At 41.5% G+C, this 27,411-nt stretch overlaps 1 protein-coding gene across 1 annotated transcript; it reads left to right on the top strand.

Moving 5' to 3' along the window:
• Window positions 1-9,185: 9,185 nt before the first annotated feature.
• sall1a (spalt-like transcription factor 1a) lies at window positions 9,186-21,469 on the top strand. The gene is made up of 3 exons (XM_084929169.1): window positions 9,186-10,088; window positions 15,338-18,741; window positions 19,826-21,469. Exons 1-3 carry the CDS (start codon window positions 10,016-10,018, stop codon window positions 20,264-20,266), a joined length of 3,918 nt encoding a protein of 1,305 aa, XP_084785295.1. The 5' UTR covers window positions 9,186-10,015; the 3' UTR covers window positions 20,267-21,469.
• Window positions 21,470-27,411: the final 5,942 nt, after the last annotated feature.

Here is a 27,411-nt window from a genome sequence, read left to right as displayed (position 1 = left end):
GCACATGCTGTACAAGCTCGTCTTTTGTCTCAGAGCGGTTAATTAAGGCTAAATTTGCTAATTGTTCATTTGTATTATTCTTATTGGCCTGTCGTGATAAATCACTGTGCTGTAATTCATCTCGCCCCATGTACTTCATCTCTGTCTTATAGGAGCTTGCGCTGCAGCTGAAGATGAAATGTTCATTGTTAGCATCATCTGTCACACCGTGGGAGGAGAGTGATGACACAGCTGTGATTCTTCAAGCTTTACAGTACTAGGCCTCTCACCCATACAGCCTGCTTCAGCAATCATAGTGAATTTCTCTTTTCGGCACCAGTGAAGAAGTAACTTAACAAGCCACAACAGCACAAATCGACATTTAATAGTCTAGGCAAGTGCTTCTTGAGCTCGTGTACTTGTTCATCTACTTCAGCTCATCTCAGTGGAGTTTAAACTTGATGTTATTTAACACAAATAATTATACTATACCAGATGTTGTTGTGTTACATATGTTTTGAGCTGGCATTTGTGTTTTTGGATTAGTAGAAGCTGGGTAATTATTCATCGTTTCCACTGCTTGTCTGTTACTACTTTCAACCACTTTAACCATTAGGCTAAAGATTTCCAATTCACTGTTCCCTTGCTAACTAGTTTTCACATGCTCACTTGCAACCTGTGGAGTTTCTGACTCAGGCTGGAAACCTATTTGACTGTTTAAATTCCATCTTAAAAAATATTTTGACACTCAAATCATAATCTCTCAATGGTCAACATTTACATCGAGCTCTCATCTGTAATCAGGCATCATTTCAAGCTGATTAACAAAAACTGCTCGCTTCCATATTCTGACATCACCGTATGATGATATCCTGCCACCCCTCTGGATAAAATCCTCCAGTTGTTGCTGTTTGCAGGAATTTACTCTGAGGCCACTTTTAGATAAACATAACCCAGTGTCTTCTCTATTCTGTGGTGAAGCAGTTCAATAACCTCTCATCTCTCTACCCCGCAGTCTCTCCCTACTGCATGTATTGGCTTCAGCCTCCACCAATCGTCTTATTGATCCCAAATGAAACTCTGAACTCATCAATAAGGTCTTAATGCAAGTTTGTTGTTCAATCACTTGGCATTTAAATCACCCAGCTCAAGTCCAACAAGCCATCCGTTTTCTGTCATACTCTGCACGTCTCACCAATTTGCTTTGTCATTTTGGGAGGAGTATGCAATTATCATAAATATGCAGCGTGAGCACGCCTGTGAGACTTCAGGAGTATGCCCCCTTTTTATCTTCTTTGTATCCCACAGTGAAAATAGGTGCCTCTCTCTTACCACCAGCACTTACGATGGCCTATTCTTACACCTTAAATGAGGTTTCAAGAATGTCACAAATGAAGTCAAAGTGCAACCCCATTGATTAGGCTGGTAATTAAGATGTAAATGTGGTTGTGGGCTGGTGAGCGATCACACCTGTGATAACAGCATAGTGCTGTTAACATCACCAGGGGTCTGACTGCCATGCAGTGCACTGTCTTATCAATGTTTGGGGTGATCTTCTGTTTAAATATAAGCTCCGCTCCTAATTCATGCTGTTTGCTAGTCTTGTGCTGCCAATGGCAGATACTAAGCTACAAGGTAATGACAATTTTCTCCAGTGGGTGCAACTCTCCAGATATCAACTCTGTGAGAGGTGGTTCTTACGTTAGCCACCTGGTTAAACAAAGGACCCCTGGAAGACATTACAGTCCAAGGGAGAATAACCTTAACTGCCAAAAGCAATTAATGTAGAAGAATTTGTCATGGTGACACATTCACAACTCACACTGACAGAACAGGCTGGCATATAAGGGCTTTCAGTGCAGTGTAAGGGGACAAAGCAAGGCATACTTAAGAATGGATTAGGTGTGAAATCTCAAATTAGGTCTATGAGAAATGTGTACATTAAGTTACTTGTTATTCTGTCATTGTACAAAGTTCCGCAAACAGCTCTGCCTTTGCAACACACGCACAGACTCTGTGATGTGCTTATACACCGCATCGTTTCTCTGTGAAGAGCAGATGTGAGTGTAGTGTGAATTTAGGTAGACCAGGCATGTGCAGCCGCTGGCAGTCCTTTAGGGTTCGGGCACTCACACTTCAGTGTTAACAGTTTAGCTCCAGTGCCAGGTAGAAAATGAATGACACGGGGCAGGGTGGCACATCCTTGGAGATGTTTGTCAGGAGATGTCCCTCCCTTCTGCGTGTTTACACTCACAGGGGCCACACTTGGCTGTTAGTGGGGGAGAAAACTGGGAAAACAGCCGTCTTGTGAGAGCCAAGACTCTTACTGTGAATATTAAAGAGAGACAGAGAAGGAGAGTGAGGGAGAGAGAGCTATCTGGACAAAACAAAGCTGGGTTTGGAGAGCCCGGAGCACATAATAAGCACGACTCTTTCACTGCACACCCAGGGCACTGTGGAAAGTGGGGAGGCCACTGAATGGGAAAGGAAGTAATAAAAAAAGCAAACTTCTTTGAAAAGAGTCCTGTGTGTGTGTGTGTGTGTGTGTGTGTGTATGTGTGTGTGTGTTTGTGTGTGTGTGTGTGTGTGTGTGTGTGTGTGTGTGTGTGTGTGTGTGTGTGTGTGTGTGTGCTTACATTTGTCCTTATCCATCTGAATGTGTGCAGCTGTATACCAGAGTGATGAGAATGCCTACCCTACCTGTAGTAGGGTTTTTAGATATGAGATGCTAGATCTCTGAGAAACAAAAAGACTGTAATTTTTATCTGTACCAAAACATCATTAAAGAATATGGAGCGAACCTCAGTGGGCCTTGTGAAAATGTAAGGCAAGCTGTGTTGTGTCCCCTTGCCAGATGCTTTGATGGGAGTTTGAAAAGCACCAACTCACCAAACAAGATGAGCCAGGAGGTAGGAGAAAAAGTAAAAGGGCAATGGAGTTTGATGAGAGAGTCTGATTGCCATTCTGTCTGACATTCAGCCTAAATGAGCTAAGAGAGCAGGAGAGGGACTATTTGATTCCAGCGTACGCACACACACAAACACAAATAAGGGCACTGAAGTGTTTTTCACTATTACATGGATTTTTTTTTTTTTTTTACTTTTTCATTTTCTTTTCATACCTTGTTCGACTCCATAGTAAATTAAATTTATTGGCGTAATTCTTACGTTTTATATCTTCCTTTGCAAAATATGAAAAGAAAATAGTAAAAAGAAAAAAAGAAGCAAGAGGAGACATAAATAGGGGAGAAAAGAGTGAGTCGTGAAGAAAAAGGAAGTGGGGAAGTGGTGGCAGTCCTATAACTTGACTGAGTTTACCCCTCAAGGTAGTCTTCTCGCTTGTCATCAGGGAACTGACTTCTCTGATATCCCGTATCCGACTAGACTTCCACAAGTGGGGTAAATAAAGAATGACAAGCCCTCCCCCTTCACCTCCAGGCAGATTTCACTCCTCTTCCCCTTTCCAGTGCAGATGTGGTGTGCAACAACAGTGGAGCTATAACGAAATACCATCTAATTTCAGTTCTACTCATTGAAAATAAAATGCCATATATATGCAGCACTTGCAGAAATTTTGTCCTCTACATATTATGTGGGTAAATAAACACTTAACAAAAACAGAGATACATACAGTATCTCTGTTTTTTTTTTCAGTCTAAAGCACACAGACATACACAGAAACACCAGCTTAAATTTAGTTCCCTCTCGTGTGGTCACAGGAAGCTCAAGAGCACACATGCAAACACATAAGAAGACCTCACATAGAGCCTGCAACACTTTTCCTCCCGACAGATTCCTCATTTTGAACCACTGAAACCTCAGTGCAGTCTCGTGTGTGTTTGTGCTTGTTTTAAAGAGCAATTAAGTACAGAAAGGCATCATATTTGGTGGTGAATTCTTTATTGGGAATATATAGAGAAATATAAAGAAAACAGGGCACAATCTGAAGCAGTCATTTAATGAATTGAATGTTGCTAGCAGTGAGCTTAAATGCCGCTTTGAAAGCACTGTGCACCAAAGTGAATTGCTTTATTCCAGCCAATCAATCAATCAATACATAAAAGAATGAGGATATTAATTTAAGAAATAGCCGAACAAAAAGGATGAAAGGGGGATGAGACAAGATGCAAAGTACGTAGGAAGTTAAAAATTTCATTGACTGGAGAAAAACTGACAAGAAATGCATTTCTTTAGGTGGCCTTAAAATGAAAGACTAAAAATGGGACTATAAATGAATAATTTAGCTAATGCTTCATTAATAGATGCAGGCTGTTAATTTGAACACAAAGCAGCAATCTAAAGGAGTGAGATCTTTCTCAATACACTCCTGACCAGCACCACCGGTAGCTCTCCCAGGTGCCAGACAGTGAGTCTGAAGGCTCCGCCCGGCCTCCACTCCCATTTCTTTCCCTCTGTAGCTCCAGGCCGGTCAGGGACAGGCTGAAGATCAATAGCTTGTGTTTGCCTATAGCAGTCCCATTCCTCAGCCAGGACACTGATGCTAACTATCAATAGCAATAAGAGGCTGTCTGAGACACAGTTAACTGCTGGCCGACCAACACAGCTGTCTGGCGGCAGTTGATAAACATCTTGTGCCCAGAGTCACTGCGAATAAACCGCTTGATATGTTTCAACTTTGTGGCTGTATTTACTGTAAGAATGTGTGTGTGTTTTTTGTTTTACGTGGCGTGTCTGCTGGCTCGGTGGTTACCTGCACGTTGCTTTGTGTGTGGTTACATTACCCGCCCGGCTTGCTTTGTGGCTGTGACACAGACATTGCATGTGTATATTCTGTATATTCTGTGTTTACGAGTGTGTGAAGTAATGTAGGGATAAGTCGATGTGTAATTTTTAGTTTTGCTTCCAGGTTCTTAAGAATACATAAACACTCAGCTTTCGGTGGGTGATGTCTGTAATTTCTTCAAGATGTTTGGAGTGTTTGGTTCCTCTATAACCTCCAGCCTTAGTGATGTGTGTCAGTGTAATCCGGCTCCATTCTGTGAAACATCTAACCATCTAAGCATCCCTCTTCATCCAAATATCATTTGTCAATGTCATATGAAAGCACAATGTGTTTTTCAAGAATACAAAGGAGCTAAAATGGGAGTCTTGGTGGTCGTCCAGTACCACTGTGTTTGTCGTTAATGCAACTCAAGCGAACATGTTTAATCAGATACAATCAAGTGAATTTGTATGATAACAATTGAAGGATTGAATGATTGCATCACTGTGACTGAGTGTATCTATTTAGAAAAAAAACTTGGGTGGACAGTAATGAGAAACAGCCATAAAGCTAATAAACTTAGTGAACTAAAGCTAAAGGTTCGTTTTGCTCAAGTGCTGTGTATATTACTTATCTATATCTATTTAAATGTTTATTTATAAATAAGAGTCATCAGTTAATAATCAGTCATATCTGATGTGAAACAAACTATGATTTGAATTTGTCCAAATTGAAAAGTGTAATTAATTGTTTTTAATACAAGAATGCAGCAAGTTATACTATCATAAAGTTTTAATCTCTTCTAAATTGTACTGTGTTTATATTTTATCTGAAACAAAAGTATTCTAGTGTTTGCAAACTATCCAAAATGATGCAAATGTAGTTTTATGTTTGAGTGCATCCCACCTGTAATGTTTGGTGTCCAGTTACACCATTCAGAAAGACACTGAAGCCTGGCCTCTCTCACTAATAACAGGGGGGCGGGGGGGGGGGGGGGGGGGGGGGGGGGGGGTTGGAGCTCTTTGTCAAGGATCCATTGGCACACATCTCCTAACACTAGTACACTTGTACCTGAGTAGCTACAGCTTAAACACAATCACTCACAGTGTTTGTGCCACAGATGGCTGTACCAGTGGCACATGCAAACTCACAATCACACACACACACACACAGCCTGGACATGCAGGGTATGTGTGATGGACCAGTGACCTCTAGCACCTCTGCGACACCCTTGAATGTTTGCTTGTTTTCCCTCAAACAAGATGAGATTGAAAGGGGGTGTCTGTAACTGCAGCTGAGATAATGTAAAAACAAACACGGCCCATTGATATCGGGCGATGCTGCAGGAAGATGTCAGAGGGCACAATGGGGGAAAACAATCTGTGGGACAAGTGGTGGCAGGGCTGCTGGAGGACAATAGAAAGGGTTTGATCTCTTAATTAATGGAGGCTAGTCGGTGCTGCTGCAGGTATTGAATTTTAATGCAGGCGATTTTTCAATGGGATTCCTTTGGTGGCAAAACAGTGCTAAATGCTGCATTCTGATTGTCTGGAAGACAAAGAAATCTCACTTCATACTTCAAGTAAATGAACCAATAATTTCTGCTCCAGCTGGAGTTTTTTTCTTCCCCATAGCCCTATAATCTGATTAACTTTAGATATGTTTTTTGTTGTTGTTGTTGTTTATTTATTCGTTTTGGTTTTTTAGAAGACTTAATGTGGAATAACTCAAATACTGAGTAATACTGAGGTTGGGCGCCGTAAACATAGCAGTACTGTTCTGTTAAGAGTCATACAGTGACAGAGTGTGTGACTTGGTAGAAGGAAAATATGGCCTTATTTCTTTATTTGAGCATGAGGCCAGCTTACAACAATCCCTTTAATCAAGCTCATAATCCTTTAGCAAAGACATCATGGTGCCATTAATAATGCCAGGCACTGGATATTTATTCTGGGAATGAGGGGGACCATTGACTTCATCAGTTGTCGTTAATAAAGAAAAGAAGGAATAATGTACTAGTTTATTCTGCCACAAAATAAAACATTTTAGGGAATTTCAGCCTATGGTTGTTTGTGATTGTATTTGTTATTATTAAAAAGGCCCTTTCTTAATATTATCTCTATAACTTTTTGGTATTTTTTAACAGAGGCTCTTTACTCATAACATATAAATCAAACCTATTGTCCATGTAAGCAGCAGCCCTGTTAATCAGGGACTCCACTCCTCTTCATACATACTGGAATCACGAGACTCTGCTTTCTTGTAAAACCTTGAGTTTTGTCCGCTCTCTCTTTTTGCCATTTGTGCGACTGTTATCACAAATACTACGCGCGCGCACACACACACACGCGCACACACGTGCAGCTGACCTAGATGAAGGCCTAATCCAGCTAGTTGTAATTCTTTAGGCATCGAGTCGAGCAGGACCGTGAATAGAAACCCACCACGTGTTGAATACGCAGAAAAAAAGGGGGCTTTCTAGTTAGAAATACAGAGTGTGAGGATCACTAACAACTGCGCTTTGGTAGATTCCTCGCTTTAACTATCGCATTATGCGCTCAGACGTGCAGTGTTTCTGAGCTACGTGATCAATCACGACGTGTCGGTGATAATAGTGAATGATGACACCCACGACAGACCGTCCCTGATATGGTGCGCGCAGCATTGATTGCGCATAACCGACAAATGCGCACTTTTTATGCGCCAAAGGCTTCTGTCACTTTTCTTTGAAAGCACTTTTCCCCCCACAGTGACAAAAAGAAACTGTTTGATGCGCCTGTTAAATAAACGGTTATTACATTCACCGTTAACCAAAGGTTTTAATAGTTGTTTTTTTTTAAAGGGAATATACATTAATAATTCCATCTCAATATCATTATCATTAGTATGATAAACATTTTTATGTTAAATATTTATTTTTTCCCGCTTTTTCACTCAACAGATAATAAATAATAATTCAGGCAGACACACGCCTCTGAAAAAAGAAAAGAAATAAAAAACGTTTAAGTCAGTTTAAAACTTTTTCAAGCACTGGCACTGAGTTATATCTGTTGGGTCCCCAAACTGTGTCCGCCTGTGTCATTCAGCCCATGACTGTTAACACTGTATCCTCAACCGTCCCGAGTGAATCCCATTTTAAATGTCTCCTGCTCGGCTGGGCTGCAAATCACCCTGTTTACAATCTCACACCAACACTCACATCAATTAACTGGCCATTGATTTTTCCGCCCGGGACATTACAATATTGCAGACCCCTTTTTCCTCTCCTAGCAATTTCAAGTTTCCTGCATATAATTGCACGGGCTTTTTAACTGCACGCGCACATACACATTTTCCCCTACTAATGATAATTTGCTCTTTGATTTTTTTAGTCACAGCTTTAATTTCGATCTGGTCCCCAGGTTTGTGGACAGTTTACGCATCAATTGATACTCCCTCCCCCAAAAAAAGAAGAAGAAGAAGAAGAAGAAAAGAATGTTCCATTTGAAAATCATGTGTGCTGTTTAATTATTCGACCTAACGCATTGATAAAGCAGATCACTAAGGCCATCAGAGGTATTTGATTTTCCCTCTGCTCTTTCCTTTTTTCATGAATAAGTAAATAGTAAGGCTAGTCGAAACTAAAAGATATCTGACACAAGAGAGGACCAGATCCATCTAGCCTGCAGCTGCTCTTTAAATATTCAGTGAAAAATAATGGCATCCGAGCCATCACCTATAGTAACATTATTATCTTCATTTCTCAAAATCAGCCTGACTGAAAGCTTCGTTTATCTTTTTCAGGTAATAAATCTACTCGACTCAGCGCTCACAAGAAGCTCTTGTGGGATCTCTTGCCCTCTTAAGCATCCCAAGTGAATGCGCACTCCTGTTAATGCATTATTTATAATAATAATAATAATAATAATAATAATAATAATAATAATGTAACTTCTGTAATCCACAGGCTCGATTAAGACATCGTTTTATTTGCTTTGCCGTTATCAGCTGAAATATATTGGCCAATTGTCATTCTAATAAAAACATTTACCATTATGATAAAATAAAACATATCAACAGGCCAAACATTTAACTTTTGATAAGGACATTATGCAATAATTCATGCCGATTTTACAACATAAACAACCCAGTGGATGGTGAATATATAAAGAAAAGTTTAGGGTTTTTTTTTCCAAATGCATGATGTGAAATATAGATTAGTCCACGTGACATGGATATGAGGCAAGCATTCGTTAAAAAAAGTGTTTGGGGAAGAATTTAAAAGCTTAATTTATCCCCATTCAGATGAACAGACTTCTGTCTCTCCGCTCTTTACCACTGATCATCCCGGCGCGCACAAACCGTTTGGCTCTGCTGTGCTCAATCAGAGAGAAAGAGAGAGAGCGGGAGCGAGGGAGAGGGAGGTGGAGGTGAATGGTAACGTGACTGAATAGCCCGATGACCAATCAGATCCTCGATGGGCCGGGCTCCACATTTGTCCCACTGCCGCACGGGCCCTCAAAGTTTGTTTATTCGCGGAACGCAGTGTGTGATGAAAACGTGTTAGTAAGTAACCCCTCTTTCTGCTAATAATAATCAAATCAAAGTGATTGGGACGTCGGATCTCACTCTGGACTTTTGGGAACGCGTAACGGTGCCATTTACGCACGGAACATGCTGGCGAGACGTTGCGTTTTACCGCACCGGGAGCTTCGCTTCAAACTCTTCAGAAAGTAGGTGTCGGTGTGCACACAACAAGAGCTGAATTACAGCGATCTTAACGCAAGAGTGGAGAACGGACTACCGAGTTGTAGTGAAATTAAAGTTGGTTGGAGATCGTGAAGGTTTGAGTTGCGAGCGTCCCGTCAATCCACATCAACAGGGGAAAAGGAAAAAAGAAAGAAAATAAACTGTGATCACTGCAAAAGACTGAAAGATACTGTCGCGGGCATGGACTCGAGAAGCTGACATTCCCCTGTAGTAGTCAAGATAAGCCTTGACTTGGCTAACAGAAGGGGTTAAACCGTATCTAAAGGGAGTTTGGAAAACCCAGCCTTTCTTCCTCATACGGATCAACTCATTGGGTGGGAGCTGAGAGAGAGACAAGAGTCCCCAGCAAATCAGGAGCTAATTGATTAAAGAGACTTCATTTGAATAGGAGGGGGGCTGGCAAGGTGCCAATCGCCTTTCAAAGAAGCCCCCGTATGATTAATCGCAGAGCATTATTGATAATCATAACGGGGCACATGCGCGGTGGATGTTCTCGATTTACGTAATTTTTTAGAAGGTTTTGTAGTCATTTTTTTATTCTTTGCCTGCTGATGTGCCAGCCAGCATGTCGCGGAGGAAGCAAGCGAAGCCTCAACACTTCCAATCCGACCCTCATCTGCCTTTATCGGAGCACAATGGTGAGTCCAAGTAACCCAACGCTCCTTTTATGCAATCACCGTGAATTTTTCTTTCTTTTAAGCGATGTTTTTATTGTGTCCGCGGTCAACTCTCACTGTTAAGGAAGACTTTGAATTGGAGTTTATGCTGTTAGTTTTTTGTTGATTTCGTTACAAATTCAAGTGACTTCTTGATGAAAGTATGGTCGACTTTTAACAAAAGTTGATGCACCGATTTTCCACGAATTTCCCATTATTCAAGTACCAAGAACAATTTGGGGTAACTTGACATTTCTGCGCTGATTATTTTATTATCAGGGGTTAAAACTCGGTTCTAGGCGGTTAATAAGTGAAATATAAGAACACAGATATGGTGCGTTTTCTTTGGGTTTGAGCTCGGTGTGACTTAAAAGTTTCAAAAGTTTTTAATCTTAACTTTAGCGCGTTTTAAATAAATAAATAATCGCTCCGCTCGCACTCAGGCTTCCCTGCGTTCAGCGGTCGGCGTCTTGCCTCGACATCTACCACCCTGTCGCCCCTGTCGGGACTCCCAACTTTTCTTTGGTCCCGGACCCACAAATACCGTATTCCGTGTGCTTCAACTTTGCGCTGTAAACTCGTACAGATATTTCCTTCTTTTATGAAAATATATCAACAGTCTACGCCATGGCTTGTTACTCTTTTTTTTAAGTAAGATGAAAGGAGGACAGAGTGCGCCGGAGAACGTTAATGAACAAACATCTTTCCCAGTTCCTCCTGTGACGGTCTCTTTAGTTTACCCATCTTTAGGCAATTTTTTTTCTTATAAAAAAGAAGAAGAAGAAGAAAACAAATATTTGGGAAACTGAAGTTTTGTCTCGGCCATTCTGTCTCCACAAATACACAACCGATTAGTCTAAAAGATAGTTTCATGTCCACATAGATAAACCGATTTCCTAATTTTAACTTGCGGACTTGTAGCCAATGCGACCATCTTACATCTTTGAAAAAACTGCAGTAAGAATGCTTTGTTAGAAATGTGGTGCCTAAAATGTGAAATGAGTTTGTACAAAGTGGCATTCAGGACTTTGCATGAGCTCTCAGAGTTTCAGAGGCCAACATAAGCCAGTAAAGTTATAATTAATTGCAAGCTGCTTTGTTTTTGTAGAAAAGGGGAATACTCGAGCCAAACAAGACACTTATAAAACTGCGTTTCAGATCACTGTAGAATAGTTATAAATAAAGCTTTCATTTCGCTACAGGACGTTGCAGCGTGTATTTTTGTTGACCGACTTTTCAGTCATGCGTTCATTAGGAGGAAAAAAATATCCATTAATATTTTAAGTAATTTCATAAATGTTCATAAATGGAAAGAAGCCCCGACTTTGTTATTCCGCGCAGTGTGATCGAATTTTGCCGCACAAAATTTATACTTTCTGCAATTTAAAAATAAATACATCTTTTGATTTAAAATTTTAGAAAAATGGCCTACAGATTTCATGCGAGCAAATAAAAATTTCTATGCAGCACACTGTGTTTAGCACAACCTGAAAAGCATGTGCATTTAAAATAAATATTTAAAATAAATATTCATTTCGGGAGAAAGTCACGCATTGAAACGCTGTTTCACGTGATTTTAGGAACTTGATGATTAATGCAAAACCTAGTCTATCCCTGAGTGCTGTTTTTCCCCCTAAATTTCCTTTAAATCTAATAAAGGGGAGTGAGGGAAAGTCACTTGTTTCAACAACCCATCTGCAGAATGCAAAAATTCCTAATTATGTCTAGGCCATATGCTAAAATAGTTGCAAGTGTCTTGTGTATGTAATTATAAGAGTATGACCATGTTGTCTTTAAGTTTGGGATTATTTAGCTGAAGCAGTGCTCATTAGAAATGAGTTGTGTGTCTTTCTAGAGTGTTCTGGTAGCAGAAAGGGAAACAGAAAGTCATTGTATTTGTAGCTGAATATCAGTGATGCTCAGGGCTGTAGTTACTGGGAGGTCGGAGTGAGAGCCACAGAGGGTGGGATGTTGAGCTGTTTTAACCTTTGCCAGCGTCCCTCTGTTTGGAGGTGATCAGAGTTCAGGGCTCACTGTGTTCCTCTCTGCCTTGCCATTGACCCTGCTGATGAGAGCTGCAGGCGGCCCAGCAAGGCCTCAGCTTTTTTATTTAAGAGTGTGTTTGACTGTGGGGCCTTATCAATGTTGTGACCATCCCCTTATGCCCTATCAGAGTGGCCCCCCTAGAGGAGAGATTGGCAGGGCAGCCCCCTTTTGCGCTGTTTCTCCCTGCAAACACAGAGTGCCTCGCTTGTCATTTTGCCATTGTTTATGTGGTGTGAGTTTAGGTGTAGCCTGAAGGACTTGCTTTGCCTTTTTCCCTCCCCTTAAGCTTTAACCATGTCACCGGGGCAGAGCTTCTGAGATTTGAATCTTGTCCTGGACCACGGCAGCTTTAGTGGAACCCCATCTAGTGTTCAGTGGGATGAGTCCTGAGGGCTGGAGAAGATGTGAGCAGAAACCCTCCTGAAGTTACAAGTGTCAAGACGCTCACAGAGGCCCCCTGCGAAAAAATAATGTAGGATCTCTCAAAGCTCTCCAACTTTTTTGACTAATCCTTACTTTCTTGTCTCTCATATTCAGATTTTTGGTCAATCTCTTTGAGGCTCCGTCCTCTTGCTGTCTGCCTTAACGCCCTTTAGCTCTGCTCACTACTTACATTGTGCTATTGATAGACATTCTATCGAAGTTTACAGTCTTTCTTCATACCAGCTTGACTTTATCTTAATTGTAATTTGAAGTTAATCCTTGCTATTTTAGGAATTAAGCCTAATGCTAGCATCTGCGCTGTTTGCTCCTAGTCTTATCTGGACAGTGGATTTGTAGTGATGCATTAATTCAGTTTTGATCCTTTTTCGGTCACCAAGTAAAGACATATTTTGGCAGTGTAAAAAGTCACATGCAGTTGGTGGTGAAATGATTCTTACACTGTACAGCCGTAAAGGCATTTTTACCACTGGCTTTCCTTAAACTTGTGATAGAGTTCGGAAGACGACAATGTCCCTTGCTGCACTGCAATTTGATGACGAGTCTTAGCAGTTCCTTAGTTAGCGTATAGAAATGTACATTTTGGGGGAAAGCTCATCTATCTTTGCTGTCTTTTTTAGTGTAATTTTATATTCTAGCGATAGTTATATTTTATCCTTGCATTTGTTTTATTGTGGCATTTGTTTGATAAACTTAAATAATTTGAAAGTGCACAATTTTTGAAAATGCACTGTACAAAAAATAATGTTTTAGTATTTGTTAGGATTTATTCAATTAAAGAAACACACTTATTATGTTTGTGAGTTAAATAGTGAATTAATTAAATTCCACTGTAGAGCTTTTTCTCTGCTGTGTGTAGATTTGCACACACAGACACACACACACAGTGAAAACTCAGGTATTTTATTTTTTATGAATAACTCTGCATCTTCCAAAAGTCAGGCAAAAGTTTTTGTTTTTTCTATATTCTTCTATTTTCATCCCGCTCATTGTCATATGATTTGATTTTCTTCACACTAATTTGTGTACAGTGAACCTTGAGAAAAGAGAAAAGGTGTTTATTTAATCCTCACATTTCTCACACTATGAATCAAACACATTTTTTCAAAATTAACGCTTGGGGTGTAGGTAGAGGGGTGGGTGGAAGTGGGGGTGGGGGGGGGGATTTAACATGAAAAGTTATCATTAAAGTTGAGTCTTCCCTGTTTGCATGGTTTGGTGGTGTGAGGGCCGGGGTTTACTGTCATGGCAACTTTGCGTTATCTGATGTCTCTGAGCGGAGAAACATTGAGGGAGATAATCCCTGAATTAAACAGGATCTGCTTTGAGTCGACTGAGATGAGCAGGGCCAGGCTGTGCCGACGATCCCCGCCGCTCCCATGCTGTGTGAACAATGGGAAGGCATCCTGTCTCTCTGTGGGGCAGGGCTGCACTTCTCTGGGTTTCATTTGCAAATGAATTCTTGGCCCTGATGAAAGTGTTGAGGGGCCAGAGGCACAATGAAAGGGATTCATAGAGAAATGCAATTTGTAAATCAACTTGTATGCTAAATAGCGAGATTTTAGTGTGACAAAGAGGGAAATGAATAAGGAAAGTCTGGAGCACAGCAGTGGCTCTGGGGGCAGGGTGTCGTCTTGCCTTTTCATTCCCTGACTCGTCCTGTTTATTAAAATGGAAAATTTCAAAACCTGTTTCAGTGCGCATTTGGAATGTGGTCGTTACTTTAGAATTTTTGTCTAAGTAACAAGAGAAGTTTCTGTTATGCTTGTTCTATGAACTGGTGTGTCTGCTTTCTTAGTTTTGGCAAGTTTGTGATGCATGCGTTCTCATATGCCACACTGCTCTTTAGCGTTGACCAAGTATTTATTTATTTATTTATTTAATCCCTTTCAGGCATTTTTTTTTTCCTTAAATGAATTCACCGATAACTGTCCTTTCTTGGATTTAACTTTTGGGTTTATTGGACAATACTTAAACAAAAGTCTTAAGAATAATAAATACTTTTATTCTTGTAATAGATGGCAGATTTGTTTCATGTTTTTTTGGTTATCAACTGAGTAACTGTTTACCTTAAACTTCTTTCTTGAATTCCTTCCTCTTTGTTTTTGCTTTCTTGTGTATATGCAGTAGATGTGGTGCCACAGGCTCTGTTGTTCTTGTCTCACTGTGATTGCAGGCTGAGTGGATACAAATTAGTTTAGTGACATAGATAACCTGTCCAAGATGCCTGTAGTTGGCTGAAAATGAGCAAAGTTGACAGCAAATTGAAAGTCTAATAAGTCCTTCAAATGCTTGATTTGCACCGAGTGGACAAGTAGACTTTGAAGGGCATGGAATATAGGAAATCAATGCTTTTCTATGAAATTTCATTAGGACCCAATGATCCTGACTTCACTCTATTCTATATTTTGATGGATTATCTAGAGAACATGATTACCTTTGGTTGGCCTGATGAAACCAAGATGTACATCTTCAAAGATCACTTTTAACCAATATTTGAGTAGTTCCCATTGATTTTGTATCCCCTCTTATCATGTTTCAGAGGCCACTACATTGAATAAGGCCTTTTCTCATTTCTGCCAGCTTACTGTTGCCTTTCAATCTTTTTTTCGTGAACACATCAGAAGGATAAGTGTTAAAACTGATTAACTTAAGATTAACAACAATTGAATTCAAGAAGATAAATCTGCTTCTTCAGCTGCAAAACATTTCTAATCGCTAATCCTCTGTTTCCTCTTTTTCAGGGGACACAGAACTTTGCTCCGAGGACCCCCCCTGCAAGGAGTCAGACGCCCATGTCTGTAGCAGATGTTGTGCTGAGTTCTTTGAACTATCAGATCTTGAGGAACACCAGAAGAATTGCACTAAGAATCAGTTAGTTCTGATAGTGAATGAAAATCCTGCGTCCCCTGTCGGAACTTTCTCGCCTGGGTCGCCTCCTCATAATCCCGATGACCAGATGAATGACACAGCTAATAACACTGATCAAACAGAGGGCAGTGACCTTTTGGAGCCTAACACTCTTGAAAAAGACGAATCCATGGACGTGGACGTTTCCGGAATGAGCAGTGGTCACGAAGAGGACGGCAGTCATACAGAGAGCGGAAGCCCCATTAATACAGTCAGCAGCCATGCTGATAGAGGCACCTCTGGCCCCGCAGTAGGTACTTCAGCTATCTCTGCCTCACTACCTCAGCTCAGTAACCTAACTGAACTGGGGAACTTCTCCATGATCAACAGCAATGTCATAATTGAAAATCTGCAGAGCACCAAAGTGGCTGTGGCCCAATTCTCCCAAGAAGCCCGTTCGACTGGAGGACCAAGGGTGGCCGTGCCAGCACTAATGGAGCAGCTCTTAGCCCTGCAACAGCAACAGATCCACCAGCTGCAGCTTATTGAACAGATTCGCCATCAGATACTGCTACTAGCCTCCCAGTCACCAGAAATACAGGTACCTCCAACTTCTGCTCCCGGCACAATGGGGCCAGCTGCCAGCCCCCTGACCACACTCAGCTCACATCTCTCTCAACAGCTGGCGGCAGCCGCAGGCCTAGCACAGAACCTGGCCAGCCAGTCGGCCAGTATTAGCAGCATAAAGCAGCTGGCTGCAGCAGCACAGCTACCTCAGTCCAACCCAAGCAGCAGTGAGACATCTCAGAGCATTACCACACTAGGGCCATCAACAATCAATCCCCAATCCTCTGACAAAAGGCCCACTCATATGAGTAGCCTTCATTCTCAACTAAGCAGCTCCTCACTAGCAAAGTCATCGACGCCAGCATTTGGAATAGGTAGCTTGTTAAGCTCGGCGGTGAATCCCCTTCTACCTCAACCCCCACCTGGAAATCCCATGTTCTCCAGTTCTCTGCCCAGTGTTGGCACCACTGTAGAGGACCTCAACTCTTTAGCAGCTTTGGCCCAGCAGAGAAAAGACAAGCTGCCAAATGTCAGTTCATTTGAGCATAAGAGCAGCTCCGATGATGCTTTCTTCAAACATAAGTGCAGGTTTTGTGGCAAGGTGTTTGGGAGCGACAGTGCCTTGCAAATTCACCTGCGCTCACATACTGGTGAGAGACCCTACAAGTGTAATATCTGTGGCAACCGGTTCTCCACTCGTGGTAACCTGAAGGTGCATTTTCAGCGTCATAAAGAAAAATACCCTCATATCCAGATGAACCCTTACCCTGTTCCTGAGCATTTAGACAACATACCAACAAGCACTGGCATTCCATACGGCATGTCTATACCACCTGAGAAACCTGTGACCAGCTGGCTTGACAGTAAACCAGTTTTGCCTACTCTGACATCATCAGTCGGCATGCTGCTACCACCAACCATGCCAAGCCTGCCACATTTCATCAAAAAGGAAGATCATTCAATAGCCATAACTAGTCCTTCTGTTACTGCAAAGAGTGACTCAGGTGCCACTGAGCCTTCAGCTAAAAGTAATGATGGTATATCTGAAGAGGGTGAAGGTGCAACACTGCCTACCTCAAATGGAAAAACTGACGAAGGTAGCAAGACTTTGGGTCTCATGACAAATGTGAGTTGTGCATCAGAAAGCGTTGCAGAGTATACGACTTCTACCAGCCCACCCATGATGACCAACCCACTCATGCCCCTTATGTCTGATCAGTTCAAGGCTAAGTTCCCTTTTGTAGGCATTCTGGATCCTCTCCAGGGATCGGAGACATCCAAGTTACAACAACTTGTGGAGAACATTGATAGAAAGGTGAAAGACCCAAATGAATGTGTCATTTGCCACCGGGTGCTGAGCTGCCAAAGTGCACTGAAAATGCACTATCGCACTCACACTGGGGAACGGCCCTTCAAGTGTAAAATCTGTGGCAGGGCATTTACCACCAAGGGAAATCTTAAAACCCACTACAGTGTTCATAGGGCCATGCCTCCTCTTAGAGTTCAACACTCCTGTCCCATTTGTCAGAAGAAGTTCACGAATGCTGTCGTTCTACAGCAACATATCCGTATGCATATGGGTGGGCAGATCCCCAACACCCCTCTGCCAGAGAGTTATCCAGAGTCCATGGCTTCTGATACTGGCTCATTTGAAGAGAGAAACTTTGATGATCTTGACAACTTTTCTGATGACAACACTGAAGGAATGGAAGAGGGTCCAGACAGCAGTGTGCCAGATACACCCAGATCTGCTGATGCTTCCCATGACAGTCTATGTAACTCCCCAGCTCCCCCTGAAATGGCTACCCAGGAAGGGCAAGAGAGGAATGGCCAAGAATATAATAATGAAATGCAGGAACATAATGTGATCCAGATGAAGGCTATTGCAAATGGCTTAATTGAAGGTGACTGTCTCACCAATGACTCCTCATCTCTGGGAGGTGATGTTGAAAGCCAAAGCGCCGGGAGTCCAGCGGTGTCAGAATCTACCTCCTCCATGCAGGCGCCATCACCCACTAGCATGCAGCCACAACCACACAAATCCCCGAGCCTCGAAGAAAGGCACCAAAGGGCCTTATCTTCAGACCCCACCAGTATAAGCCTCTTGCACTCACATCCCTCCAACCTTGGAGCCCTGGACCTGACATCTGTCAATTCACCAAAAGACCCTTTGGGCATGATTTTCCCCTTCCGTGAGCGTAGCACCATCAAGAATACATCCTGTGACATCTGTGGGAAGACCTTTGCTTGTCAGAGTGCCTTGGACATTCACTATCGAAGCCATACCAAAGAAAGACCATTTATTTGCACGGCATGTAACAGGGGTTTCTCCACCAAGGGCAATCTCAAGCAGCATATGCTAACACATCAAATGCGAGACCTGCCCTCACAGCTATTTGAGCCATCAAATACCAGCCTGTCCTCCAGCCCAACTCCTTCTCTTCTATCTGTCGGTTCTCTAAGCAAACCAGAAGTCAATGGTTTCCTTCATAACCTTCATCCGGAAAACAAGGAGGTACCCCCTGGCTTGGTCACATCATCTGCCTCAACATCCCCAGTGCTTTCCACTGCTCCACCACGCAGGACTCCCAAGCAACACTTCTGCAATACCTGCGCAAAGTGTTTCTCCTCCGCCAGTGCTCTGCAGATCCACGAGAGAACCCACACAGGGGAGAAACCCTTTGCCTGCAGCATCTGCGGCCGAGCTTTTACCACCAAAGGAAACCTCAAGGTAAATGTCGAAACACCCAGCAAACTATTGGCCTCCTAAAAGTATGTGCGTGAGAATGTTCATGAAAAACGAGTCTCAGGGTTACTATTTAATTTTATATGGCATGTCAGTGCACTAGGCATCAAGATGTGGTAATGTGGTATAATTAATGAAAGGAACTGCTCTTAGAGAAAAAAAAATGGAAAAGCTGAATCATGCATGTAATATAATTATTGGAGAGAAATTCCAGCATGTGATCAGCTAAGAATGATCCAGTGCACACAATTAATTATCAGGTATAATCACCGTGAGCTAAGTCAGTCTGTATTTTTCCATAACGGATTCTGTAAAAAATGTCGCAGGCTTAAATCTTCAAGAAAAAGATCTGCTTAGTGATCTTTAGGATTTTGGGGGATTATGTGGCCTTCATTTACAATTATGTTAGTTATTTTTGAATGTCTCAATCTCCAATTCCTAGTGGAGAAATAAGGGCATATGTTTTTTTCTTGTTTGTTTGTTTTTTTTATTTCTAAAAGATTTACTGAATCAAGCTCAGGCTGTTGGATGATACTAGACTTACAGCGATATCTCACAGTGGTATGGTTTATTTAAAAAAAGGCTCATTAACTTTGTGTAAACTATTGTATATGAGCCACATTAAAATACAATTATTTTGGAGCAGTGTTTCAAAAATGTCCAAGCAGAATGTTGTCTTGTTCTTAGAAAGGGTATGGGCAGAGGTGAAATGTCACATGTAATACTGGCTGGGGCAATGAAACTGGACAGTGCAATTTTTGCTTCAGCCGTGCGGTCCCCTTGTGAGATGAGCAAATTAAAGTTCAGATTAAACAGCATGTATCAGTCTTGCCAAAAGATGTTTACACAGTGTTTGTACTTCTCATAGCATAGGCAGCTAACTGATCTGCTGCACTCAGGGTGTGAAGCTATTTTAATTCACACTCAAGCATTATTATTATTTTTTCCATTGCATCATCTCATGTGCAGCTCTTGTGGCCAACTTTGTAAACATCACTAGTTTTCATCCCGCTCATTGCTCTGTCTCTCACCTCCTCTCTTTTGTTCTTCTCCCTCTCCGTCTGTGTAGGTTCACATGGGCACCCACATGTGGAACAGTGCTCCTGCCAGACGTGGCCGCAGGCTCTCCGTAGATGGCCCGATGGCCTTCCTTGGCACCAACCCAGTCAAGTTTCCCGAGATCTTCCAGAAGGACATGGCATCAAGGGCAAGCAACGGAGACCCGACCAGTTTCTGGAATCAGTATGCTGCGGCCTTCTCCAATGGTCTCGCAATGAAGACAAATGAAATCTCTGTCATCCAGAACGGAGGCATCCCACCCATGTCAGGTGGTGTCGGAAATGGGGGCAGCTCTCCCATAGGTGGCCTGACAGGCAGCCTAGATAAGCTACACAACACGGAGCCCAATGCTGCTCTGGCTGGTCTGGAGAAAATGGCCAACACAGAGAATGGGGCCCACTTCCGGTTCACACGCTTCATGGAGGACAATAAAGAAATTGCCACCAATTAGTATATGTCCTCAACTGGGCACAGACACATAAAGATGCCTAAAGGCATACTGTACACATATGTAGACACAGACAGAGAAAGAGAACAAGACAGGGATAAAATCAGCTGAACTGCTTTGCTCGCCATTGAATCTTTACGAACATGAGTGTGAAGACAAGTTGCTTTTTTTGTACAATGTACATGTTATAGTTTTAAGGAGCTTATTTATTAGTGATTATAACCTTGCTTGAAACCAAGTGGAAGCATTAACAATTAGGTTTTGTTTATTTTAAAGCCACAATGGGTGCTTTAAAAATGTGCTTTTGAAACTTAGAATATCTGGTTAGATAACCTTACCTTGGCATTAAGTTATTTTCTGTCTGTAGTAGCTATAATTGAACTGTCTATGTTCATGTGATGCATTAGCCCTGTAATAAGCGAACAGACTTGCTGTAAATAATGTACACTGATCTTCTGTAGATGGTCTAACATCTGTGTGTTCATGAATCCCCCCCACCCCGCCTCATCAAGACAAAACAATGAAATTCAGGCAAGGGACTAAATGATGTTGTAGTTCCTTTCTTTCCGATTATTATTTACCTTTATCTTATTTAAGGAAGACAAAACATTGAAGTTTGCTACATTTCAAGGGTTTATTTAGTGTTAATTTGTTTTCTCGTTACAGTCTCTGTGTATTGTACTTTCTACTTTTTTGTTTACTTCCATTTTTTTTCTTCTATCTTCTGTTGCTCATATTTTGGTGTTGTTGAGAGCAAGACGGTTACAAATAGAGGAACATTCAGTCTGGCCTGTTTCCTGGTTTTTGGAACTGAGACAGCTAATCAAATTGGAAGGATCACTTTTAGTATCTGAGCTGGATTTCCACATTGCTGCTATGTCCCAGCATCCTCACTGACATCAAGTGCAAAGTTATGTGTTGAAGCTTCTGTAAATATGTTCAGATGTGGAAATACAAGCTCCCTTGCAAGAAAATGTACATAAAGCTCTCACAAGAAGTCCATCACGGCCAGGGGACAAAATGATAGTGTTTTTATAAGTATAAATATATATCGGGTTTGACAACCTTCGGACTGTTACATGCACTTTCTTGGAAAGTTGGAAGATCTTTATGGGTCCAGTTTCTCTACACTTTAATACCTACTAACAACTAAGATACTGTAATTCTTTACTCTAATAATCAAATACATCAGTTTTCCAAAAGAAACATTGTGTGTTTGTGTGCTTTTATTTCCTCATTTTAAAAATACCGTCTCTTTACATTTACTAACAACTATACATAGCAGAAATAAAAAAGAAATTAAATAAGTAACTTTTGTTTCTTTTAAAGAATTTGTGTTCACGTGCAGCCTCCACACTTCCAGTTACTGTGCACAAACTACAGAAACAGAAACGGAGGCTTGGGTGCTGATGGTGTGAGTTTTCCTGCTCTTTAATTTAAAATGAACACTGTTTGAACATCGTAGTTTCTGTCGCCAGTTCTCCAGATCTCCAATTAATGACTGTTCCACAGAATCGGATAAATTCAAAGCGTATCCGTGGAAAGGAAAAGGCCCCCTTCTGCAATTTATTTACAAAGGGTTTTTTAAAAAAAAAAAAAAGAAAGAAAGAAAGGAAGAAAGAAAGAAAGAAAGAAAGAAAGAAGCGCGTCGCAGCGGGTAAAAGGATGGGGTGTCCGGAGCAGATAGTTAAGCAGGAGGTGTCCGATGCGCAGTTGGCGTTATTTTTCTTCTTCTTCTTCGTCTTCAGTTGAAAATAGAACTTGTATTAAGAAAGCGACGATCTAGTTAGTGCTTTCCAAAGGAGGTTGTCAAGACGATCGCTCGGTTATCCGGATACAGTTGACGACTTTAAAGGCGTTTGCTTTGCATTTTTTATTCAAGTGAAAAATTTTCCCCTTTTGTATTTCAACAGCTGCATTTAATTTAACACATCGTTGCACATCCTGCAATGCAGGATCTGTTAATTTCTGTCCAGCATCCTCGGCGCGCTCCCCTCCTCTTTACAAAGCCGAAATCCCCAATATTTACGTTTTAGATTTCGAGACGTAGAAGCTAAATGATCCTTGCCCACAGTGCCTGTTTTCTTTTTAACAGTCACATCTGTTCCCCTGAGCTCTGTTTGTGCAGTAAATCGGCTTCCTGAGAGATTCCTTCAAAGAACAAAAAGAAAAATAAAACATTCCCACATTCTTGCTTAATTATGACAAATTCTTCGTTTGCATGTACTATTTTAAATATGGTGTATTTCTACTTAGGAAAATTATTATTATCATTATTATTATTATTACATTCTAAATGATAATCTAATTGATTTCATAAAAAAATTAAATTCCAAATGATAACATTATAAATACTAAAATATGTGCTGCAAAATTAAATCATAAAATTATAAATATTTGAATAATAAAATAATGGAAACAAAATAAATAAATAAATAAATAAATAAGGGCCTGATGAGTCATTTGGCTTATTTTTCATGCAGACTGCTCACAGCTGGGGAGCACAAATATACAGGAGTAAATACATGTTTTATCTCTGTGTGAGTCATCCCACCACTAAGCATGGACTGTGCTCTTGGTTCTCAGCTCCTTGCTTAAGTATCGATTGAGCTGTGCAGTATTACAGAAACACTTGAATCTCAGGTGGCAGGAATGAGTACAATTGATCTCTTCCACTGTGGCTCCCAGCAGTGGCTTTTTGCTCCACAACACACCGCACCACAGGGAGAGCCAGGCGAACACACTGAAACACAATCGCTAAAGACTAAGATGGGCTGTCCCAGTCTGCCCTGCTCACTGTCACAATTTACTGTGAGTCTAGTCAACTGCTCTGCTGCTACATTGAGACTTTGCTTTCAGGCTACTGAGAACATATACACAATATTATGCTGTAAACACACATTCTACAGCTAGACACAAAGTCATGTACACACACATTTGGATTTATTTTACATCTAATGTTTGTTTTTGTTTTTATCTTAGTTTCACGGTTATTTTTCTTTTTCCTTATTCAAGCTAAATGGCTTGATGACTTTTTGCTGCAGAGTCTGGCAAGGATGGGAACCATCAGGAAAGAAACATTACTCTCTTTAGCTGTAAGCCACTCCTGTCCACTTACTGTACACTTGAAAGTTCATTATAGGGTTGGCTTAAGTAAAGGCTGTGTGCACAGCTGTCACACTGCAAAAATAAACTCACTTGTTTTCTGGTTGTGTCAGAAATCTTTTCATGCACACTTGTGTATATTTAACACAGTTGTCATTATGGAAATTATATTTTTACCTGGAAAACATCTTTATTTCATAATACATAAATGTGGATAAAACAGGAAAACATGAAGAGAAAAGAATGACCTCCATGGCTGATGGCAAGTTTTTGTGCATCATCTGATGTATGCGTTCATTGTAAAATGAGAGGTCAGAAAAAATATATATTTTTGACTCTTAATTTGTGGTTGGACTGAAATCTGTTTAATAGCTGTTGTTTCTCTTTCCTGTACCCTCAACCGCCCTTCAGTGTGTAGGTCAGGCTAAGTTGAAGCTGCACATAGGCGATCTTAGGAAGCTGGAGTCCCCACCCGCCCACACCCACTTCCGCTTTGTGCTGTCACCCCTGCTGAGTCGATACAAACCGTAGCCTGGGGCCCAGCCTGGACTCCCCACTGAGGTTCTGGCCTACGTGCGATCAAAGACCCACTGAGAACAATAGTAAGGCAGCCGCGGTTCACTCTCCCCGGATGCACCTCCACACCTGTCCATGCTGTCACTCAGGTGACTGACCTGCTCAGCGGCCTACTGTCTATAACAACATACCCCTATGTTCACCTACAAATATTGATGTAGAAATTAAAAAAAAAAAAAAAGCAAATCTAAATCATTAATAAGTAATACGCCATTGACTGTTTAATGTGCTTCTGTTTGTCTCCCTAATTTCCCAAAAGTGTGTTTTTTCTGTTTCCTGGTATGTTTGTAAATGTCTAATTTGTGTTGTCATTTCCCTCAAGCCATTCCAGGCTGTTTTTATCTTCCTGTGGTTCTCATCATACTTCCTGTGGAAAGTGGAGGCTTTCTGCAGCATGTGCACAGCTGTTTGGAACACCTCCATATTGAAGGTACAAACATGGAGCACAACTTTTTAGCTCTGGGTTTTCCATTCTGCCACTGCTTTTTTTACACTGCCACTGCTAGTGAAGCAATCAAAATGTTTAAGTAGAAACTTTAATCCGCTGAAAGGCAGCTCTTTTACTTCTGCCCATGTTTAAGTTCTACTCAGGGCTCATGAGGCTTTGGAGTTTTTCTTTGCATGGTTTATTTTTATAGCGCAGAAATCTGGAGACTTTCCAAATGTCAAGGTCATTTATCTTGCAGTTCATCCGCTCCTTGCCTTTTGTGTTGTGAGAAAGAGAGGCACAGGCCCATATTGCATTTCATGACCTATTGTGTCAAAGGAGCGCCCAGACAAACAGGTGGGAGCTCTTCGTGGACCAGCCTCGCCAAATTTGAGGCTCCCTGGCCCTTTCTTTAATAAGACACTCATGCTTGCAGAACGGCCTCAGTACTCCGTTTCCCTCTTCGTCAGATGGGAACCTTCACGGATGCTAATGAACATACAGTAAGGGTTTGTCTCACGCTCAGTGAGCCTGCTATCTGCGTCTCCCAGTTTATCATCACCACTAAAATTGCAAGGCCATTTTACTGGGCTTTTACTACAGGGGAGACATTTAGGGTATTGTGATGCTAATTCCTTAAAATGTGATGTCTAGGTTTGTTCTTTGAGGTCAGGGTAGGTTTATGAGACTGGGTCTTTTGACGAAGTACAAGTACCTTTTTTGTTATCACAGAAAAACCTGCAGTCACGGGTTGTCCTCCCTGCCCCTAAAGGCAAATTTAATTTAATGTACATTTCCATTTTAAGATGAATCACATGTTCGCTTATTTTGTACAGTAGAATAGAGACAGATCGTCTTTCTTTGGGTTTAAAGAACAGCTTTGAGATTAAGTAGGCTGATTGTGGCCCTTTCACCATCAGAATTACGGCTGGTAACCCAAGCCAGGTCTGTCTGCTCTGGGGCTTAAACACACACACAGTAGGGGACACTCTCTGTTAATGTCATCTCAGAGATTCAGTTTCCTCATCACAGTCTTACCTCAAGTCACACAACCTCTGACACATATTCTTATTTTTTTCTCACAGTGTGAAAGCATGCTAGTAAGATGGATATTCTACAAGTTATCGATACTGAGAAGTTGTCAGGATGGGATGTCAGTGAGACTAGGAAGAAGCCCTTCAGCCGCTTGTCAGGTGTGTTTGATTCCATAGGTGCAGTGGAGAGATGTCTTGAGTTTATTGAATTTGTCATTTTTGGCCTGGGAGTGAAAAGGGCACCTGTGTGCTGCCGTAAGCCCCCACGCCTGGGCCACCACCTGCATCACAGATGACAGCTGATGTGCAGGGACAACCCTGAAGCAGTTTTTTTTTAAAGCACTCCATCACTCACTGTGTACATTATTCATCAGCTGAAAAGCTGATAGGATATTTACTTTGTCAATTTTCTCATAAAAGGCTCATTGGGCACAAAAAAGTCACCCAGGGTTACCACAGGAAAGTCAAAACTATTTCGGAGTCAGTTTCAGTGTGCTGCCAGTCTCAAATTCAAGACTTTTTGAGTTGTAAATACTGACCACCCACATCAATGCTAGATCAAAGCAAAGGGCTGCAACAGTGGCTGAATATTAGCGACATTACTCGAGTGTGTGATAGGTTCTGTTACTCAATTGCTGGCCATGGGAAAATGAGAAAGTCTGATAGAGATTTTGCTCCATTTTACTGTCATTAAGGGGATCTGGGACTGCTATATAGTGTATCTACTGGGCCAGGAACTGTAAAATGTGTAATCTAACGTAAGATAAGAAATGCATTAGGTCATGGCAATTCCCACAATGTTCTGTTTGATATGGAGATGTGTGTGTGCGGGAGGGTGGGTAACTCAACTGCACCATTAGACTTAGCTTGACTCCCACTGGGTCTTGCGGTGCTAAAAATGAATCACTCATCAGGTTAAAGCATCCGCTAAATGGAATATGCTATGATTATGGGATTTCAAGCACACAGAAATGTTTGTGTGAGTGTTTTTTATAGCCTGCCCCCCGTGTGGATCTCTTTGCATACACGGCGTCCTCATGCTCAGTTAACTCTCTGCCACCTGTGATTAATAAGAAATATCCCAGATCCAGCAGGTTAATGTTTAATCAATCAACTGAGAGAGAAGCCTCTAAATGGCCTAGTTTATTTTTAACCACTGCATCACATTAACAGCACCAAGGTCTTGCACAGCCAAAACTCATTATTTCTTTGGTTTCAGCTAATGTTTATCAATCTGTGGTGGAAATATTTTACACCAGCCTTACATGCTTCTTGTCAGAGCTGGGAAAAGTGAGAAAGGTTTCAGTTATCAGGAAGAGTGTTTTGAAATTAAAGCACACAATCCAGCGATTTTAAAGGCAAAAATGTCACAGGACAGAGTGTAATTGTACACTGAGAGATGATGTAAAATTCCAGCTCACATGTTTTATAGTGATAGTAGATACATTATGAATCATTCACTCCATTCTAGGATGATTCTGCAATATTTGTTACACTGTGTGTTTACTGTTCACTGCGAGCTGCTACTGTGTTACTTGGCTGAAGCACCTGCGCTAGAAATCAACACCCCAGTCAGCAATAATGCTCTCTGAGGCTTGGCCAGTTTACTAAATAATCGATCCAAATAAAAGCAGCAGATAAAATTGACTGACCCTCATATACTTAATTATTGCAGCTATTTGACCAAATAGCATTTTTCAGGATGCTGTGTGTCACAGGCCATCAATATTCCTTTAATCGCCGTTAGTTATTGCCCTACTTTGTTACTGCTGTAGATGGCCAGTCTCCAGTGGTCAGTTTGGCCCAGGGCAGCAGGGGAATGAGATGCTAAATGGTTGCGCAAACAATTTGATTATGCTGTTTAATTCCCGTCATATAGATCTGCCGGGCCTGCTGATGCACTCATTTCTGTGAGGCTGTGCGGCAGAGTGCTGACCTGCCTGCTCACACCACCTGGCCTGAAAAAGCAGGTTTTTCCTCTACGGCCTCAGGATCAATAGTGCATG

Source organism: Perissodus microlepis, chromosome 1 (genome assembly GCF_051167445.1).
Source record: "Perissodus microlepis isolate ML-2025 ecotype Zambia chromosome 1, ASM5116744v1, whole genome shotgun sequence".
Taxonomy (NCBI): Eukaryota; Metazoa; Chordata; class Actinopteri; order Cichliformes; family Cichlidae; genus Perissodus; species Perissodus microlepis.
Note: the sequence above shows the minus strand (reverse complement) of the source record. Positions and strands in the feature narration are given on the sequence as shown.

What these genes read in the sequence shown, in the direction of transcription:
- sall1a (XM_084929169.1), top strand. Translation starts at nt 10,016, where the DNA reads ATGTCGCGGAGGAAGCAAGCGAAGCCTCAACACTTCCAATCCGACCCT. An exon ending in GCCTTTATCGGAGCACAATG is followed by an intron (nt 10,089 to 15,337) that starts GTGAGTCCAAGT and finishes CCTCTTTTTCAG; the next exon opens with GGGACACAGAACTTTGCTCC. An exon ending in CCACCAAAGGAAACCTCAAG is followed by an intron (nt 18,742 to 19,825) that starts GTAAATGTCGAA and finishes CCGTCTGTGTAG; the next exon opens with GTTCACATGGGCACCCACAT.